Below are 19,054 nucleotides of genomic sequence, written 5' to 3'. Positions count from 1 at the left end.
ACTTTTTTTTTTTTTTAAGCAAAAAGGGAGATATTTTATTTTGCAATGAAAATAAAATCAAGAAAACCTATCTGCTGCTATTACATACAAAATAACAAAATTGTTCCTTGGTCATTTCCACATATGTGGGTATATCTACCAGAGAAGTTCCTAAGAGTGACTGCTAGATCAGACAGTATCTGTTGGTAATTTTGAAAGGAAGGACAAGTGTCCTCCACAATATGGTATCAACTTTGAGCTGAGACATGACCCAAGAGAAGGTCACTGGTTTGCAGATAATAAAGAATATTCTCAAATTATGTAACTTGATGGCAATTGCAGAAGTAAGGAAAATCCAGGAATTAAGTAAAAAGCCATCGTAAAAGAGAAAGAGAAATGATTTCAGATAAACAGTTGTATCAAGGAATATTAATTGTCCTTCCCAATACCTTCTCATCTCATATTAAAGTTTGAAGCACACAGACAACCACCCCACAATGACCACACCAAAAACTCCTCTCCAGTTAGGAAACCACAGGAAAGCTCAGGCACCCCAAGACTATCCTGATACCCACAAGAATGACTTGTGATCTCATTAGTCCACTACATTTACAACTGCAGGAATCTCATCCTCCAACTTTATCTTTTCTGTTGGTGATGTCCAAATTCACTTGCACACAAAAGCCTGTCTTGCAAAACAGAGCAAACTGAAGCAGCTAGATGTATTTGTTACACAAGTAAGATCCTAATCCATGATGACTGGTGATGACTATAAACAAAAAGCCACATATGGCTTTCTGGTTACATCAGTAACAGTTACACAATCTACTAATTTAGAAAATATTAATAAGAAACTCATAAAACAAGTCTTTAATTCACTAATAATTATAAAAACTTTTATTAAAATAGTTTATCATAAATTTGGAATGAATTACTGACTCCCAAACAAGGAGGAGAGAAATAGTTAAAAATGAAAGTGATTGGGGCCGGCGCCGCGGCTCACTAGGCTAATCCTCCGCCTAGCAGCGCCAGCACACCGGGTTCTAGTCCCAGTCGGGGCGCCGGATTCTTTCCCGGTTGCCCCTCTTCCAGGCCAGCTCTCTGCTGTGCCATGGGAGTGCAGTGGAGGATGGCCCAAGTGCTTGGGCCCTGCACCCCATGGGAGACCAGGAAAAGCACCTGGCTCCTGCCTTCGGATCAGCGCAGTGCGCCGGCCGCAGCACACCGGCCATGGCGGCCATTGGAGGGTGAACCAACGGCAAAGGAAGACCTTTCTCTCTGTCTCTCTCTCACTGTCCACTCTGCCTGCCAAAAAAAAAAAAAAAAAAAAAAGTGATTGGGGCTGGCGCTGTGGCACAGCAGGTTAAGCCTCCATCTGCAGTGCTGGCATCTCATGAGGGCACCAGTTCAAGTCCCAGCTGTTCCACCTCCAATCCAGCTCCCTGCTAATACACCTAGGAAAGCATCAGAGGATGGCCCAAATGCTTCAGCCCCTGTACCCACATGAGAGACCCACATGAAGCTCCTGGCTTCAGCCGGAGGGAGGCTAGACTATTACAGGCATTTGAGGGGTGATTCTCTCTCTCTTTCTCTCTCTCTCTCTCTTTCTGCCTTTCAAATAAAATGAACATAAAGAAAATATTTTTTAAAGATTTATATTTATTTTGAAAGTCAGAGTTAGAGAGAGGTAGAGACAGAGAGAGATCTTTTTTTATTTTTTTTATTTTTTTTTTTAATTTGACAGGTACAGTTAGACAGTGAGAGAGACAGAGAGAAAGGTCTTCCTTCCATTGGTTCACCCCCCCAACAGGTTGCTACAGCCAGAGCTACGCCGATCCGAAGCCAGGAGCCAGGTGTTTCTTCCTGGTCTCCCATGCGGGTGCAGGCTCCAAGCACTTGGGCCATCCTCCACTGCCCTCCCAGGCCACAGCAGAGAGCTGGACTGGAAGAGGAGCAACCGGGACCAGAACCTGGCACCCACATGGAATGCCAGTGCTGCAGGTAGAGGATCAACCCAGTGAGCAAGGCACTGGCCCCAAGAGAGATCTATCTACAGGTTTACCCACAACCCCAGATGATTGCAAAGACCAGCGCTGGGCAGGCCGAAGAAGGTACCAGGAGCTTCTTCCAGGTCTCCCATGTGGGTGGCAGCCTAAACATTTCAGTCATCTTCCACTGCTTTTCCCAGACCATTAGCAATAAGTTGTATCAGAAGTTGGGCAGCTATGATACAAATCAGAGCCCACTGGGATGCTGGTGTTGCAGGCAGCAGTTTTACCTACTACACCACAAGAGTCCCAATTTTTAAATGTTTTTTAATGATTTATTTTTTTATTTGAAAGGCACAGTGACAGAGAAAGGGAGACACAGAGTAAGTCCTCAAATGCCTGCAATGGCCGGGGTAGGTCAGGCCAAATCCAGGAGCCTGGAACTCCATCAGGTTCTCCCAAGTGGGTTTCCAGAGCCCCAGTACTTAGGCCATCTTCTGCTGCTTTCCTACGCACATTACCTAGATCAGAAGCAGAATAGCCAGGAATTAAACCAGTGCTCAGCTATCGGACGCTGGCACTGCAGGCAGCAGCTTAACCTGCTGCAACACAATGCCAGCCCCAGTAAAAATTTTTTAAATAGCACATATAAAACATGGATTCTACCTACTGATCTCTCATAAAATTACATTGGATAAATGAACTACTATAAATATCAGCTATAAAGTAATGAAAAGACTTTCCCTAAAAGCTAAAACAGGGGCTAGCGTATGACACAACAGGTTAAGCCTCCTCCTGCAGTGCCAGCATCCCACATAGGCCCGGCTGCTCCACTTCCAATCCGGCTCCCTGCTAATGTGCCTGGAAAGCAGCAGAGAATGGCCTAAGTCCTTGGGCCCCTGTACCCACATGGGAGACCCAGAAGAAACTGTTGGCTCCTGGCTTCAGCGCGGCACAGCCCTGACCATTACAGCCATTTAGGGAGTGAACCAGCATATCGAAGATCTCTCTCTCTCTCCCTACTAAGATCTTCTTTCCCACTCTCTGCATATAACTCCCTCTGCCTTTGAAATAAATAATACAGATTTTTAAAAAAAGAAAGATATTTAAGATCTTTTTTTTAAGTGTTAGTTTATTTATTTTGATAATTGCCTCATGAAATTAGAAGTTTTACTTTCCCACCTTAAACACGAAAATCAAAGTTGCAGGCAAAGACACGGAATACAAACCCAAGCCTGAAAGCTGCGAGGACGCTGCACATTTAGGTGTTCTATTAAGTCCCTCACGAGACATGGACGCTTCCTAACTTGGCGGCTGCATACCGGTGACTTTTTTTTTTTTTTTTTTTTTTTTTTTTTGACAGGCAGAGTGGACAGTGAGAGAGAGGGAGACAGAGAGAAAGGTTCACCCTCCAATGGCCGCCGCAGCCGGCATGCTGTGGCCGGCGCACCACGCTGATCTGATGGCAGGAGCCAGGTGCTTCTCCTGGTCACTAAACTTTAAAAAAAAAAAAAGCTAAAAAAGAGATATATAACAGTGAGTAAAGTTTTGAGATAAATAAGGCTTATAGATAAATGAATTTAAGCAAACATACACTTTGACCTATTTCTGATGGCACTTACTGTAATAGTTTCAATCCATTTTGTGTCTATGTATAACATAAGAATTTAACTATACAAACTACAGTTAGAATGTCTGCATCTAGGGGGCTGGCGCTGTGGCACAGTGGGTTAACACCCTGGCCTGAAGCATGGTAATCCAATATGGGTACTGGTTTGAGACCCAGCTGCTCCACTTCCAATCCAGCTCTCTGCTGTGGCCCGGGAAAGCAGTGGAGGATGGTCCAAGTCCATGGGCCCCTGTGCCCACATGGGAGACCCAGAAGGATCTCCTGGCTCCTAGCTCCTAGCTCCAGATCGGCACAGCTCCAGTCATTGGGCTATTTGGAGAGTGAAGAAGGAAGACCTTTATCTCTGTCTCTCCCTGTCGCTGTCTGTAACTCTACCTCTAAAAAAAATAAATAAAATATTTAAAAAAAAAAAAAAAGAAAAGAAAAGCTTCCAATGACCAACCAAAATCCAACTCTGCCATATTAAGCAGATATCAACTGATAAGAATTTATCATACATTCATTAATTTGCAACTGGCCCAAAACAAGAAGTGATCATTGATATGCTAAGTCTCAGAATCAGAAGTTTGGAACAATGACCCAACAAAATAAAGAGAATGAAACTGGATGCAGATATACAAAAACACCTACATTTCATTTTTGCCTTTATTTAAAAACCTACAGGCATTCTGGCATAGCCTGCAGATGGAAGATCTCTCTCTCCTTTCATGTCTATAACTCTGTCTTTCAATTAATAAATCATTTTGTAAAAATATGTATTAAATTATAGTGGATATGAGTAGCATCCTTGTTTTTTTGGTCTGAAACCACATATTTTTAAGTCAAGAAGCATCTTGTTACCACAGTAGTTTGTGTGTGCTAGATTTGGTCACTTAAAGACATACTCAAGACATATACTATCCAGGGCTAACATTGTGGTGTAGCGGGTTAAGCCAATGCCTGTAGCTCCAACATCCGATTTGGGCACCAGTTCCAATCCCGGCTTCTCCACTTCCAATCCAGCTCCCTGCTAATGCACTTGGGAAGCCAGCAGAGTATGTCCCAGGTGCTTGGGCCTCTGCACCCACGTGGGAGACCTGGAAGAAGCTCTTGGCTCCTGGCTCAGCCTGCTAGCCCTAGCCATTGTGGAAGTGAACCAGTGGATGGAAGACCTCTCTCTTTCTCCCTCTCTTTTCTCTCTCTCTTTCCCTCTGTAACTCTGTCTTTCAAATAAATAAATCTTAAATATATACACATATAAATATATATACATGCACTATCCATTACAGTGATCATTTAACCTCATGCAATTTAAACTTTAATTATAATTAAATTTAACAAAAACTCTTCACACTTACTAACCGTGTTTCATGTATTCAATATGCATATATGACTAGTGTTCATGATATTGGATGGCACAGATATAGAATATCTCTATCAGCACAGAACATGCTATTGGACAGCAGGGCCAACTGGCTAGATATCAAATGATCACCTCTGGACTACATAATCAAACAGAAATTACAGCCAGAAAGGATTCTATTTTCTTTCTCACCAAAGATAAAAAATACAAGATCAGACTTTTCACTACTGCTTTTCCTTGAAAAAGGATTGACAAACTATAGCCCAAAGATATCAGCCCACATCCTGTTTTAGTATGACTTGTGAGCCTCAGAATAGTTTTGACATTTTTTAAGAGGTATGTGTGTGTACACATATATACCAGTACATACAAGCGAATACACAGATACATTTCACAAAGATCATTTACAGCCTACAAAACCTAAAATACTTACTATCTGACCCTTTACAGAAAATTGTTGCCAAGTCCTCGACCAGTAAGTCTTCTCTCAAAAATATATTCTGGGGCCAGCGCTGTGGCGTAGCATGTAAGACCGCTGCCTGCAGCACCAGCATCCAATATGGATGCCAGTTCGAGTCCCAGCTGCTCCTCTTCCAATCCAGCTCTCTGTTATGGCCTGGGAAAGCAACAGAAGATGGCCCATATCCTTGGGCCCCTGCACCCACGTGAAAGACCCGGAAGAAGCTCCTGGCTCCTGGATTCAATCAACCAGCTCCAGCCACTGTGGCCACTGGGGAGTGAACCATAGGATGAAAGACCTCTCTCTCCCTCTCTCTGCTTCTGCCTCTCTGTAACTCTGCCATTCAAATAAATAAATAAATCTTTAAAAAAAAAAATATATATATATAAATTCTATCTTTGAATTTGCATACCAAAATCAAAGACAATAAAAAATCCTATAATGGATAAAATTTAATTGGAACAGAAGATAGTAACAATTCTGAAAATGTTTTACAACATGTATATTGAGGTTGAATAAATAAGTAAATGGATGGTGAGAACCAGGTTTCTCACTGCTGGAAAGTAAAGATACAGAAAAGAAGGATGGGCATTCATTCAAACAAGAAGAGTTAGAGCCAGAGACATCAGTAAGAACCCATGTTCTGCTGAATATAGATGTATATCAACAGATACAGAAACAATCATGGATTCGCTGCACATACTAGTAAGTATGCAGGCCAAGTATTTCCTAGCTCTGTCTGCTGAAGAGGACTAAAAGCAGTGACAATCCAGGAACAACAAGCACACTGAGAATCTAGACTTTATCTGCTACTACAAGTAGAATGGGGCAGAATGCATTATAAAGTCAAAACTTAAGGACATACTCAAAAAACAAAAGAAACAGGGCAACCTCAGCAGCAAAATAAGTAATATAGCACAGCTAGTCCTCAATACCCCTGAGTTCTGCCTCTGTGGATTAAACTAACCACTATTTTCCCTAACCAATATAGTGTAAGAACTATTTACATAGCATTTACATCATATTAGACACTGTAAGTGATCTAGAGATGACTCAAAGTATATGGGAGGATGACCAGCTGTGGCATTGAAGGCTAAGCCGCCTCCTGTGGTGCTGGCATTCCATATGGGCAGCTGCCCCTCTTCCACTTATGGCCTGGGAAAGCAGAAAAATACGGCCTGAGTGCTTGCAGCCCTGCACCCACGTGGGAGACCTGGAAGAAGCTCCTGGCTCCTGGCTTTGGATCGGCTCAGCTAAGGCCATTTCAGCCATTTGGGGAGTGAACCAGCAGATGGAAGACCTTTCTCTCTGTCTCTCCCTCTCTCTATAGTCTATGGCTCTACTTCGCAAATAAGTCTTTAAAAAAGTAAAATGAAACAAAGTATACAGGAGTATGTATATAAAAATTATTTGCAAATGATATGCCATTTTATACAATAGATTCAAGCATCTTGGATTTTAGCATCTGTGAGGGTTCCTAGAACCCTCCCCCAAAGATACTGAGGAATAACCATACTAGATTATAACCCAAGGTATAAAACAAAAAGCCAGTAGCTGATACTGGTCAAATAAATGATTAAATAAATAAACGGGAAACAAGACACAAATCGTCCTTAACCTCCATCTAACCACAAGAAAATATGAGATAACACTAAATAGACAGACATTCCACTAATATCTAACTAGTACCTATCAAAACTGCCAAGATTATAAAAACAATGAAAGACTAAGAAACCATCAGACCAGAGAAAACTAAACAAATGTAAAGACTATCATAATATAGATATCTTGGAGGGATCAATTGTGGGAAAAAAACTATTGAAATCAAAATAAACTTTGGAGTTTAATTAAAAGTAATTGACTGGGGCCGGCACTGTGGCATGGCAGGTAAGACCACCACCTGCATATGGGCACCAGTTCGAGTCCCGGCTACTCCACTTCCAATCTAGCTCTCTGCTGTGGCCTAGGAAAGCAGTGGAAATTGGCCCAAGTGCTTGGGCCTCTGCGTCCACTGGGCAGACCTGAGGGAGGCTCCTGGTTCCCAGCTTCGGATCAGCGCAGCTCTGGCCATTGCAGCCATCTGAGGAGTAAACCAGCGGATGGAAGACCTCTCTTTCTCTCTACCTCTGCCTCTCTGTAACTCTGCCTTTCAAATAAATAAATAAATCTTTAAAAGAAGATAAATTAATAAATAAAAGTAATTGATTGCTAGTTTCTTAACTGTGACAAATGGACCACAGTAATATAAGATGTTAATCATAAGGGAAACTGGGTGAGGTACATGTATGAGCTCTACATTATCTATGTAGCTTTTGCATAAATTAAAAACTATTCTGAAATTTTAAAAGTTTACTAAAATTCTGAAACAGAAAAATCAATGGCCTTGTCACTGATTTGTCATGCATACACAAATACACATAAGTATCAATATTTTTCACCTGTTTGTACTGAGAAGGTCAAGAAGACATGATACTGCATTATCAACATGCATGCCTAGCACCCTGATTTAGTCCCCAAACACCATAGTTAAAAAAATAATGCAGGGCTACTGGGAAAGAAACATACCAGGAAACCTATATGAATCATGCCAAATCTAAGCACGCTTTTAAAGAATTATAAATTCATGTCAAAATTACGTAGTAATTAGGAACACTCACTGGCCAACTATGGGATGATTTAAACTTCAAAAAAAATAATGACTGCAATTGACTGGAACAGATGAAAATTTAAAATCATAAATACTGATCATCAAAAAGGGAAAAAAGAAAAAAATCCATCATCACCATAACAATAACTCATTTATCACCCCTAGCCCTAAAACTGAAAATGGTTAAATAAATGGAGATAATTAAGCACTTATCCCACTTCTCCAATAAGAACTGGATTTCAGGGAAACCAAATAATGTCAGTTTCCAAGAAAAAGTTCGTCTTCAGAAGCATAACAACAAATAAACATAGATGAAATAACAGAATTAGTACCTCTCCACCAAATGCTTTCGCAGCTCAAGTATAACATATCCACTTTACAATGGAGGAATCAGAAGTCAGCAACTTAATCCAGGAATCTATCTTAATTTCTCATCACTAATAGTGGAGCAAATAGATACTACATGCTATCTGATGTTACACCATATGGATTATGATCAAACCTTTGATCCTCTATAGGAAATATCGAAGAGGAGATAAAGGAAGCAATCTGCTAAAATATCAGATATGGTCAAAAATAGAGATAACACAGGGCCAGCGTCCTGCATAGCGGATTAAGCCACTGTGCACACTGCCAGCACACAGTTCAAGTCCTGGTAGCTCCACTTCCAATCCAGCTTTCTGCTAATCCACCTGAGAAAGTCAAAGTGCTTAGGTCTCTGCTACATACGTGAGAGACCCAGAGGGAGTCCAGGCTCTTGCCATCAGCCTGGACCAGCCTTGGTCCTTGCAGTCATTTGGAGAAAAACAAGTGAATGGAAGAAATCTCTCTCTCTCCCTGCATTTCAAATAAATAATTAAATATTTTTTAAAAATACACATAAGAGAATACATTATGATAGCTGACCATAACTGATAGTGCAGCATGGATCAAGACCTAGACACTGGGGCTGGTGCTGTGGCGTAGTGGGTAAAGCTGCCACCCATATTGGCACTGGTTCAAGTCCTGGCTGCTCTACTTCTGATCCAGCTCTCTGTTATGGCCTAGGAAAACAACAGAAGATGGCCCAAGTGCTATGGCACCCACAAGGGAGACCTGAAAGAAGCTCCTGGCTCCTGGCTTCAGACAAGCCCAGCTCCAGCCCTTGCAGCCATTTTTTTTTTTTTTTTTTTTTTTTTTTTTTTTTTTTTTTTTTGACAGGCAGAGTGGACAGTGAGAGACAGAGAGAAAGGTCTTCCTTTTCCGTTGGTTCACTCCCCAATGGCCGCTGCGGCCGGCGCGCTGTGGCTGGCGCACCGCGATGATCCAAAGCCAGGAGCCAGGTACTTCTCCTGGTCTCCCATGCAGGCGCAGGACCCAAGCACCTGGGCCATCCTCCACATTGCAGACATTTGGGGAGTGGAACAGCAGAGAGAACACTTCTCTCTTTCTGCCTCTGCCTCTCTGAAACATAGCCTTTCAAATAAATAAGTTAATCTTAAAAAAAGGGGGGGGGGGGGCTGGTGCCGCAGCTCACTTGGCTAATCCTCCTCCTGCGGCGCCGGTACTTCAGGTTCTAGTCCTGGTTAGGGCGCCAGAATCTGTCCTGGTTGCCCCTCTTCCAGCCAGCTCTCTGCTATGGCCCGGGAAGGCAGTGGAGGATGGCCCAGGTGCTTGGGCCCTGCACCCCATGGGAGACCAGGAGAAGCACCTGGCTCCTGCCATCGGATCAGCGCAGTGCGCTGGCCGCAGCGCGCCAGCCGCGGCGGCCATTGGAGGGTGAACCAACGGCAAAGGAAGACCTTTCTCTCTGTCTCTCTCTCTCACTGTCCACTCTGCCTGTCAAAAAAAAAAAAAAAAAAACTTGATACTCGCTTAATGTATGTCGAATCACACAATACCTGCTGGAGTATTTTAAAATAAACTAGGCAAGGTAAAAATTTCTAGGGGCCAGCACTGTGGCGCAGTGGGTTAATGTCCTGGCCTGAAGTGCCAGCATCCCATATGGGTGCCGGTTCTAGTCCCGGCTGCTCTTCTTCCGATCCAGCTCTCTGCTATGGCCTGGGAAAGCAGGAGAAGATGGCCCAAGTCCTTGGGCCCCTGCACCCACGTGGGAGACCTGGAAGAAGCTCCTGGCTCCTGGCTTTGGATTGGCGCAGCTCCGGCTGTTGTGGCCCATTGGGGAGTGAACCATCGGATGGAAGACCTCTCTCACTCTCTGCCTCTCCTCTCTTTGTGTAATTCTAACTTTCAAATAAATAAATAAATCTTTTAAAAAAATTCTAAATATTTGTTAAGAAAACAGGTTACAGGCAGATGTTTGGTACAGTGATTAGCTTTACACTTAAGATGCCCACATCCCAAATCTAAGTGCCTAGGTTCAATTCCTGCCTCCACTTCTGATCCCAGCTTCCTGCTAATGCAAACCCTGGAAAGAAAGCAGGTGGTGACTCAACTGGTAGGGTTCCTGTCACCTATGTGGCAGACCTAGATTGAGTTCTGGGATATGGGCTTTAGACTGAAGATATTGCCCTCTCTCTCTCTCTCTCTCTTGTTCTTGCTCTCACTCACACTCTCTTGCTATCTCCTCACTCTCTCATTCTCATTCTCACAGTTTCTCAAATGAATTACATAAATAAATAATGATGTATATCAAAGTTCTAAAGTTTTTTTAAAAATACAGTTGATCTTCTGTATATAAAGATAATTTAAAATGAATCTTAATGAAGAATGGGATGGGAGAGGGAGTAGGAGATGGGATGGTTTGCAGGTGGGAGGGTGGTTATGGGGGAAAAAACTGCTATAATCCAAAAGTTGTACTTTCAAAATTTATATTTATTAAATAAAAGTTTAAAAAAATAATAAAATAAATAAATAAGTAAAGTCCACTGCAGGCTTGGGTATCTTATCTTGGAATCAAAATAAATAAACAAATAAATAAAATAAAAATATAGTTAATAAGACTAAAGAAATATTATGGTCCATTTTACTTTCAGAGAGGCAACACAGTCATATAAATTTATGGTATTTGATACAAACCATTATAGATGGAATTCCAACAAAAACAGCGAAATATCAAGTGACTACATACCACTCACAGGGCTGAAGAGATCGAAATGCCTTAAAAGAAGCATCCATTCCAGCAAAATCCCAAAACTTAACATCATAGTCATATCCTCCAGTCACCAAACGGGCACCTGAGGGGTCCAGACCCAAAGCAGACACCTGGTTTTAAACAAAGCAAAACAGCTAATTGGAAAAAAAAGTATTTATAGTCTATTATAATCCCCATTTCACTCTTTAACCCATTCCCTAGCTTATAGGCCCTGGAAGTACAGACCATCAACTGCAGCTGCTTCTGAAAAGCAGGAATGAGTTGAACCTTTTATATCATTTGACATTGTGCATGAGTATTATTTCTTTTGAAATAAAGAAAAATATTTTAATTTTAATAACTTCATAGCTATGTCTCTCCCCAACAAGCGCATACTTAGAATAGTTATCATTGCAATTTCATAAGGTAAACAAAGTCACTTTAGTATACACTCGTTAAGCAGAACTGTCACACATATGGCTATGCACTGCACAAGGACAATTGAGTCAGCAACAAATCACATTTAAGAGGGAAGTCCTGGAAAATTATTGCCCAGTTTATTTTCTGTATCTTTTCTATGTCTACATATGACTAGATACACAAATACTTACCTTTGCATCATAACTGCCTACAGTATTCAGTATAGTGTCAAGCTATCCAGGTTGTAGCCTAAGTGCAAGGAGCTACAACTGAACAGTCAAAGTGTATAGCAAGTTACACCATGGAAACTTATGATCGTGTACTGTACCATGTTCACACAACAATGAAATCCCTAACAATGCATTTCTCAGAATGTTCCCTCACCACTGTGACACATCACTGTAATTTGTCTATCTCAATACACAATCTTGAAGAAACCTTTTAAGGCAGCTTAACTGTCTGTTGCCTATATATTAACAAATTTTAAAGGTATCTTTTAAAAGTCACCACAGATTATTTTGAGCAAAATGAAAGGTAATTTTAAAGAATATTTTGTATTAAAAATTTATTTCTAAGAAAGGACTGAAATTTCTATAACCTTACATATCACAAGGAATAATGCAGCCTGACAAACATGAGATAAATTACCCTATATCAAAAAAGAACAACAGAATAAATACAAAGCTGACTACTCTCCTAGCTCAGGGCAGAAGATGGTAAAATCTATAGCAAAGTAAATACAAGTACTCTGAATATCTTAAACTGTTTCTTTTAATTTTTACTATACAAAATGTCAGATCACATAAAAATGAGACTCCTCTATCAACCTGAGAAACAGCATAAACACTTTTAGCTTTGACCTTTTTATTAAAAGAATTTTTATTACTCTCTCCTTCTTTTAAAAAGCTTTAGATGTTAATCTATCATAAGGCCATTCAAATGATCCAACAGTATATTAACTATGTAAATGTATGGATACTTAACATTTTATTCCATGATGATAAATTCTTCACCAAAATATTTAAAAGATTTTTAGAAAATTTAAGTGGCTACAAAACTATAGTTCAAGCTTTATTTACATAGGAAGCCATAGTAAAAATTCTTTCAATTCATTATTGATTTTCCAATGTTTTTAATCCAAAACGCTGGAAGAATTCCCTACCCAATTGCCACTTATTAATATTAGTCTTTTTTGTTAGATGCCCAACAGCATTCATTTTTGCTATTGCCAAAAGTAATTTATTCATTCAAGCAATGCATAAAAACAGAAAGGCTTAAAAAGAAATTTATGGCCAATAACATGTATGTTAGAAAGGAAGAAAGATCTCAAACCAACATCATAGGCTTCTTTTTAACCAAAAGAGGGGGCCAGCGCTGTTTTGCAGCACATTAAGCAGGCATCTACTGTGCCAGCATCCCACATGGGCACAGGCTCAATTCCCAGCTGCTCTACTTCCAATATAGCTCCTTGCTAGTCTGCCTGGGAAAGTAGCAGAAAGTGGCCCAAGTCCTTGGCCCCTGCACCCATATGGGAGAACCAGACGGTGCACATGGCTCATGCCTTAGGCCTGGCCCAGCCCTGGCCATTGCAGCTATTTGGGGAAGTGAATCAGCAATGGAAGTTCTCCCTCTCTCTCTCTCTCTGTCTCTCTCTGCCTCTCCTTTCCTCTTCTCTCTCTATCTCTAATTCTGCCTTTCAAATAAATTAATTTTTAAAAAAGAAAGAACAAACCCAAAGTAAGCAGAAGAAAGGGAATAATAAAGATTACAACTGAAATCAAGGAAACAAACAATTTTTTAAAGATTTATTTGAAAGGCAGAGTTACACAGAGAGGTAGAGACAGAGAGAGAGGTGTTCCATCGAATGGTTCATTCCCCAAATGGCTGCAACTGGGGCTAGGACAGGCTAGGTGGAAGCCAGGAGCCAGGAGCCTCTTCCAGGTCTCCCAGTTGGGGCCCAAGCACTTAGGCAATTCTCCACTGCTTTCCCAAGCACATTAGCAGGGCACTGGAGCAGCTGGGACTCAGACTGGTGCCCATATGGGATACCAGCACTGCAAGCGGCAGCTTTAACCCACTGCACCATAGTGCCAGCCCCAACAATATTTTTAAATTGAGAAAAAAACAGGACCAAAGGTTGGACCATTCAAGTTTTCCACAAATGTGAGAAACCTTTACTTAGACTGGCCAAGCAAAAAAGAAAAACTTGCTAAAGTCTGGAATGATAAAAGAGAATCACTATGACCTGACTAAGTTAAGAGATTTGTAAAGGATGTCTATGAACTGTGTGCCAACCAGTAAAATAACTTAGACAAAATGGAAACATTCTTAGCAACACAAAAACTACCAAAACTAGAAAATGAAGAAAATCTGAAGTCTTTCAACAGGTAAAAGACCTGAATTAGTAATCAAAAATATTCCAGGGGAGGGCACTGTAGTATTGAGCTGCTGCGTGGGATACCAGGATCCATGTATTGCTGTGCAGTTTCCAGTTCCACTTACTTGGTTCCAATCCAGCTTCCCGTTAATTGCTTGGGAGGCAGCAGATGAAGGCCCAAATACTTCAGTTCCTGCTACCAACATGGGTGACCCAAATGGATTTCTGGACTCCTGACATCAGTCTATCCCAGCCCCAGCTGTTATGGAGCTCTACCTCTCTCTGTCTCTCCCCCTCTCTGTTACTCTGCCCTTCAAATAAGTATATACATCTTAAGGGGCCAGCACTGTGGCGTAGAAGGTTAAGTCCCTGCCTGCAGGGCCGGCATCCCATATAGGTGGCAGTTTGGGTCCCGACTGCTCCACTTCTGATCCAGCTCTCTATTAATGTGCCTGGGAAAGCAGTGGAAGTGCTTGGACCCCTGCTACCCATGTGGAGACTCAGAAGAAGCTCCTGGCTCCTGGCTCTTGGCTTTGGCTTGGCAAAGCCTTGGCTGTTGTAGCCATCTGGGGAGTGAACCAGTGGATGGAAGATCTCTCTTTCTCTCTCTTTTCTCTCTTTCTCTCTTTGTATCTGCCTTTCGAATAAATAAATAAATCTTTAATAAATAAATAAATCTTAAAAAAATAAAAGAAAAAAATCTACTGATGAGCCCAAATGGCTTTTGTTTAGGTGAGTTTTGTGTATCAATATTAACCATTAGAAATTAAAACTAAGACATTTTTCATTCCATTTGAAATAATAAACTCATTGTAGTTAACATAAATATTTTTATGAAAACAATATTCCTGAAATAAAATATTTTAGGAGAATAATATTTCAAATCCAAATCTATTTTATTATTTGTGTCATTTCTGGTTCTATCTCAATTGATGCTTTCCCTCTTAATATGGGATTGTATTTTGTTACTTCTTTACATGCCAGACATCTAAAAAAAGGTAGTTCCATTGAAAGGGAAAAGATAATTTTATATTCTAATTTCATTTGCATCTTTATAATGCAGTCAATCATTTTTAATGGTTTTGCAATAACATACAATAATTCCATCATATCTCTTATACACTAATTTGAAATAACATAATTAAATATAACTATAAAAATGCAATCCATATACTAAGTAATATAATCTATAGCAATACAGTGATATTTCTAAGGTTAATTTCTTATGTGAACCTTCATCTGAAAAATGAACAAACTCATGGGCGGGAGGGCAGATATGTTGAGAAGAAACACTATACTCCTAAAGTTGTACTTATGAAATGCATGAAGTATATATTCCTTAAATAAAAGGTTTCTTTGGGGGGAAAGATAAATAAAAAATTAAAAAATAAGAAAAAAAATTTTTTAAATGAGCAAATTCATGCCTTTCACTGATACATAAATAAGTCTAAGGAATTTAAGAAGTTTTTCCACACCATTAAAAAAACTGTATTTGAGTTTCTTTCCCTTCTTCTAGTCACAATGTGAAAAGAAGGTATAATAAGCAAACAATGGCAATAAGTATTCCTACTTTAAATGAAAGACAATGGTTATTTTGACCAAATTTAATCTTTCTGTTCTTTTAATATCTATACTTTTATGACATCAACTGTGTAATTAGCCTTAACACAAATATATATTATTAGTTCATTTTTCCATGACAGCTCAGTTATTGAGAGAAAAATCTAATTTTATAACTTACTGTTTTTGTGCCATGCCTCAATGTTATCTCATGTGAGTCAGGAATCTTTCGGACAGGATTCTGAAAATAGAAAGTTCCATGATATAAATAAATAAAATAGTGTATTGAGGAAGAATTACACAGCAAATTCAAAGGAAAGGTAAACTTTTAAAAATCACATCACCAAATTTTCCCACAAAAACCTTAAAGAAAACAACAAAAAAGTGAAAATATTTCTCTTTTTTTGCATTTCTAGAAAGTCTACAATTGTTCTTCTTGATATAATCCTAAATCCCAAAAATAAAAAAATCTAACAAACTCCCTAGGTTATAAGAATTTTTTTTAATATAAGTTGAATTTTTAACTTAACCCAAACATAAAAAAATCAGTAGTTGCTGATAATATAAATCATTAAGAGAAATTAGGGATTTATTTTCCCTTTAAATCACAGCTCATGGAAAACAAAAGGAAGCATCAAAAGCTAATATCAAAAAATCCAGAATAAATAAATATAAATAAATATATGGAGAGACTCTTCAATTTAATTAATTTGACTTTGTTTAAATTAAGTATACTTTGATGCCTAAGGTTAAAGAACTGTATAACTTTAATAAAAATCAAAAAGAATCTACTAAAAAAGAACAGATTAAACCACTACTAATTGCAATTGGCATTTAAAAATGCCCTATCAGGAACAAGCATGTGGCCTAGCAGTTAAGTTACTGGTTAAGATATCTGCGTTCCATAAAGGAATGCCTGGGTTCAATACAAAGTACTGTCTGCTCCTGACTCAAGCTTACTGCTAATACAGACCCTAAAAGGCAGCAGTGATAGCTCAAGTAATTAACTTCCTGCCACCCACATGGGTAACTTGGATTGAGATCCCAACTACCAACTTCAGCCTTGGTTCAATTCCAGCTGTCACGGGAATTTGAGGAATGAACCAGTGGATGGGCTGGCTGGCTCTCTCGGTCTCTCTCTGTCTCCCTCTGTCTCTCTCTCTCTCTCTCTCTCTTTTTCTGTCTCTCAAATGAGATTTTAAAAAAAGAAAAATTTGAAAAAAATTCAATACAATAAAAGATAAAAGCTCCCTAACAATTTTGATTGCTGATAAGTTTAAAATAAATACTGTATATGAAACACTGTTCACCTTATAATAAATAATAAAACTATAATTGAACTAAAATTTTGCTCTATCTTATAACTTAATTTTTCAATCTTACTCTACCTAGAGAAAAATCTGACAAAAAGTAGACAATCAAAACTGAAGATAATTAAATTAGGACATCATTTTTACCACACCTTAATATAAAAATTATTTTGAAGCATACTGTAAGCTATATATAAAATAATCACTACAAATTTCCTTTAAATTAAAGAATGAGGTCCTTTCAGTAACCAAAAATATTAAAAGTCCTCTTTTATCTATATTTGGGCATACCTTAAACAGTTATGTTCTTAATTTATAAAAGACAACAAAATCTTCATAGAATAACTATGTATCATTTAACTCTTAAAACTTAAAAAAAAATACAGCTGCTGTTCAGAAATGATCAAAAAAGAAACTCAGTCATTCAGCGATTCATTGATACAATAAGCACTTACTGAAGTGAAATTGTATCAGACGCACAGTCTCTACTCATCCTCCTGCCTAAGAGACATCAATGGGTCTAATTCAATAGAACAAATGCTGTGATAGGGAAATGGATAGAATAACTGAGAGATCATGAAGAGGCAAACATAAATCAGACACAGGGGGTCACAGTCATCACTTGAGGAAGAGGTTTCATTGCTCAGTCAAGAGCAGGGTAATCATGCTGAAATTCTGTGCCCAATACAAAGTCATGGCTCATCTCGCAATATACTTACTCAAACATGCAGGATCCAAGGTTCCTTTCTCTTACATCTTCAACCTTTCCCCTGCTATAGTTCTTTCTCTTCAGTGTACTATGATACTGTTTCCACTTTCTTTCTTTTTTAACATTTTACATTAAAACAAAACAAAATAAAAAAACTATTGACTTCCCCTACATTTACTACTTAATCACTATCTTACCCTTTCCAACAAGCTTTTTCAAATTAAAATTTGACTCAATGTCGTTCTTTCATTCTCTACAGCCACAAGTTCGGTATTTGCCACTTTGCTCCTGACGCCTAGCACAGTCTTTGGCACATAAGAGGATCTCAGTAAATATTTACTGAATGAGTAACAAGTCACTATTAATGTCCTGGAAACTTCTCAGAACTCAGCCTACACACCTGTCCTTTCGACAGTGTGGTAACTATCTCCTCCATGTCCAACAGTCCTTTTTCTGAGAAGAAACAGCCTAGACAAAAGCCAGGAAAGCTAGGGTTTTTAAAGCTAGCTCCACTCAACTACATCATGACCTCAGCAAAGCTGTAACTCTCAGCTTCCTCATTTGCACACTACAGACTAAAAGGTACTGGGAAGTAAGTGCTTCATAGCTCTTAATACAGAGTTTGGAACATGTTAGGATCCTAAACACGATTGCCATTACTTCCTTCAGTGCTTACCTCCTAGCTCTCTATCCATATCATCCTTGTCTTTCTCCAGGCTTCTCTTTTCTTCTTGGCACAAGACTCAATTCAGATATGACCTGCTCCTGGAAGCATTTCTCAATATTTCCAACTCTGATTAAATGATCTTTATATGTACTCCCATGACAATCTTTCCTTATCTAAATCACAAAACTTGGGGCCAGCATTGTGGCATAGAGGGTAAAGCTATCACCTGCAACACCGGCATCCTGTAAGGGTACCAATTCATGTCTCAGCTAATCCACTTCCAATTCAGCTCACTGCTACTGCTCCTGGAAAAGCAGCAGAAAATAGCCCAAGTGCTGCAGCTCCACGCACCCACGTGGGAGACCTAGAAGAAGCGCCGGACTCCTGGTTTCAGACTGGCCCAGCCCCAGCAGTTGTGGCCATTTGGGGACTGAACCAGAGGGATGGAAGATAGATCTCTCTCCCCTCTCTCTCTCTCTCTCTGTCTCTTCCTCCCTCTCTCTGTAACTGTGTCTTTCAAATAAATAACTCTAAATCACAAAACTTATCACAACCCATTGCAATGTGTGACCTATCTCCCTCTCCACTACCCCCTAACCAAATTACAACGTGAAACTTCTCAAAGATGATGTATAGATCCATTAGCTCTGCTCCCCGGCCCACAAAAGAGTTGGCATTATCATATACACAAAAGCTTCAGAAATGAGTAAACAGCCCAGTTTCTACTTTGTTGATCACATCAGATTGTAATTTTTAATTTACCCTCAAATTTTAATTTATGGTTATGTCCATAAAGAAAAGCAGGTGCTATACAGCAGATCAGGCTGGTAAGTAAGAGGCAAAGGGTAATTGAATATTTCCAAAAAGTGAAAATCTTTTAAGACAAAATTAT

The 19,054-nt window shown here is 39.5% G+C and overlaps 1 protein-coding gene across 3 annotated transcripts in view; it reads right to left on the bottom strand.

Annotated features, from left to right (window-relative positions):
* The window catches only part of WDR70 (WD repeat domain 70), a 311,084-nt gene that overhangs the window by 238,671 nt on the left and 53,359 nt on the right, over positions 1-19,054 (bottom strand). For 2 of the 3 annotated variants that reach the window (XM_002713983.6, XM_089312747.1), the window contains 2 exons: positions 15,658-15,717; positions 11,117-11,250 (listed from right to left, as the gene is read on the bottom strand). In XM_002713983.6, coding sequence (XP_002714029.2) covers positions 11,117-11,250; positions 15,658-15,717 — 194 coding nt within the window. Of the gene's footprint in view, positions 1-11,116; positions 11,251-15,657; positions 15,718-17,505; positions 17,817-19,054 lie in introns of those variants that run through there. The other variant, XM_089312748.1, reaches the window with a different exon arrangement.

Source organism: Oryctolagus cuniculus, chromosome 14 (assembly GCF_051225735.1).
Source record: "Oryctolagus cuniculus isolate XC-2025 breed Fujian yellow rabbit chromosome 14, ASM5122573v1, whole genome shotgun sequence".
Classification (NCBI taxonomy): Eukaryota; Metazoa; Chordata; class Mammalia; order Lagomorpha; family Leporidae; genus Oryctolagus; species Oryctolagus cuniculus.
The sequence above is the reverse complement of the archived record's forward strand: the minus strand, read 5'-3'. Positions and strand labels throughout refer to the sequence as shown.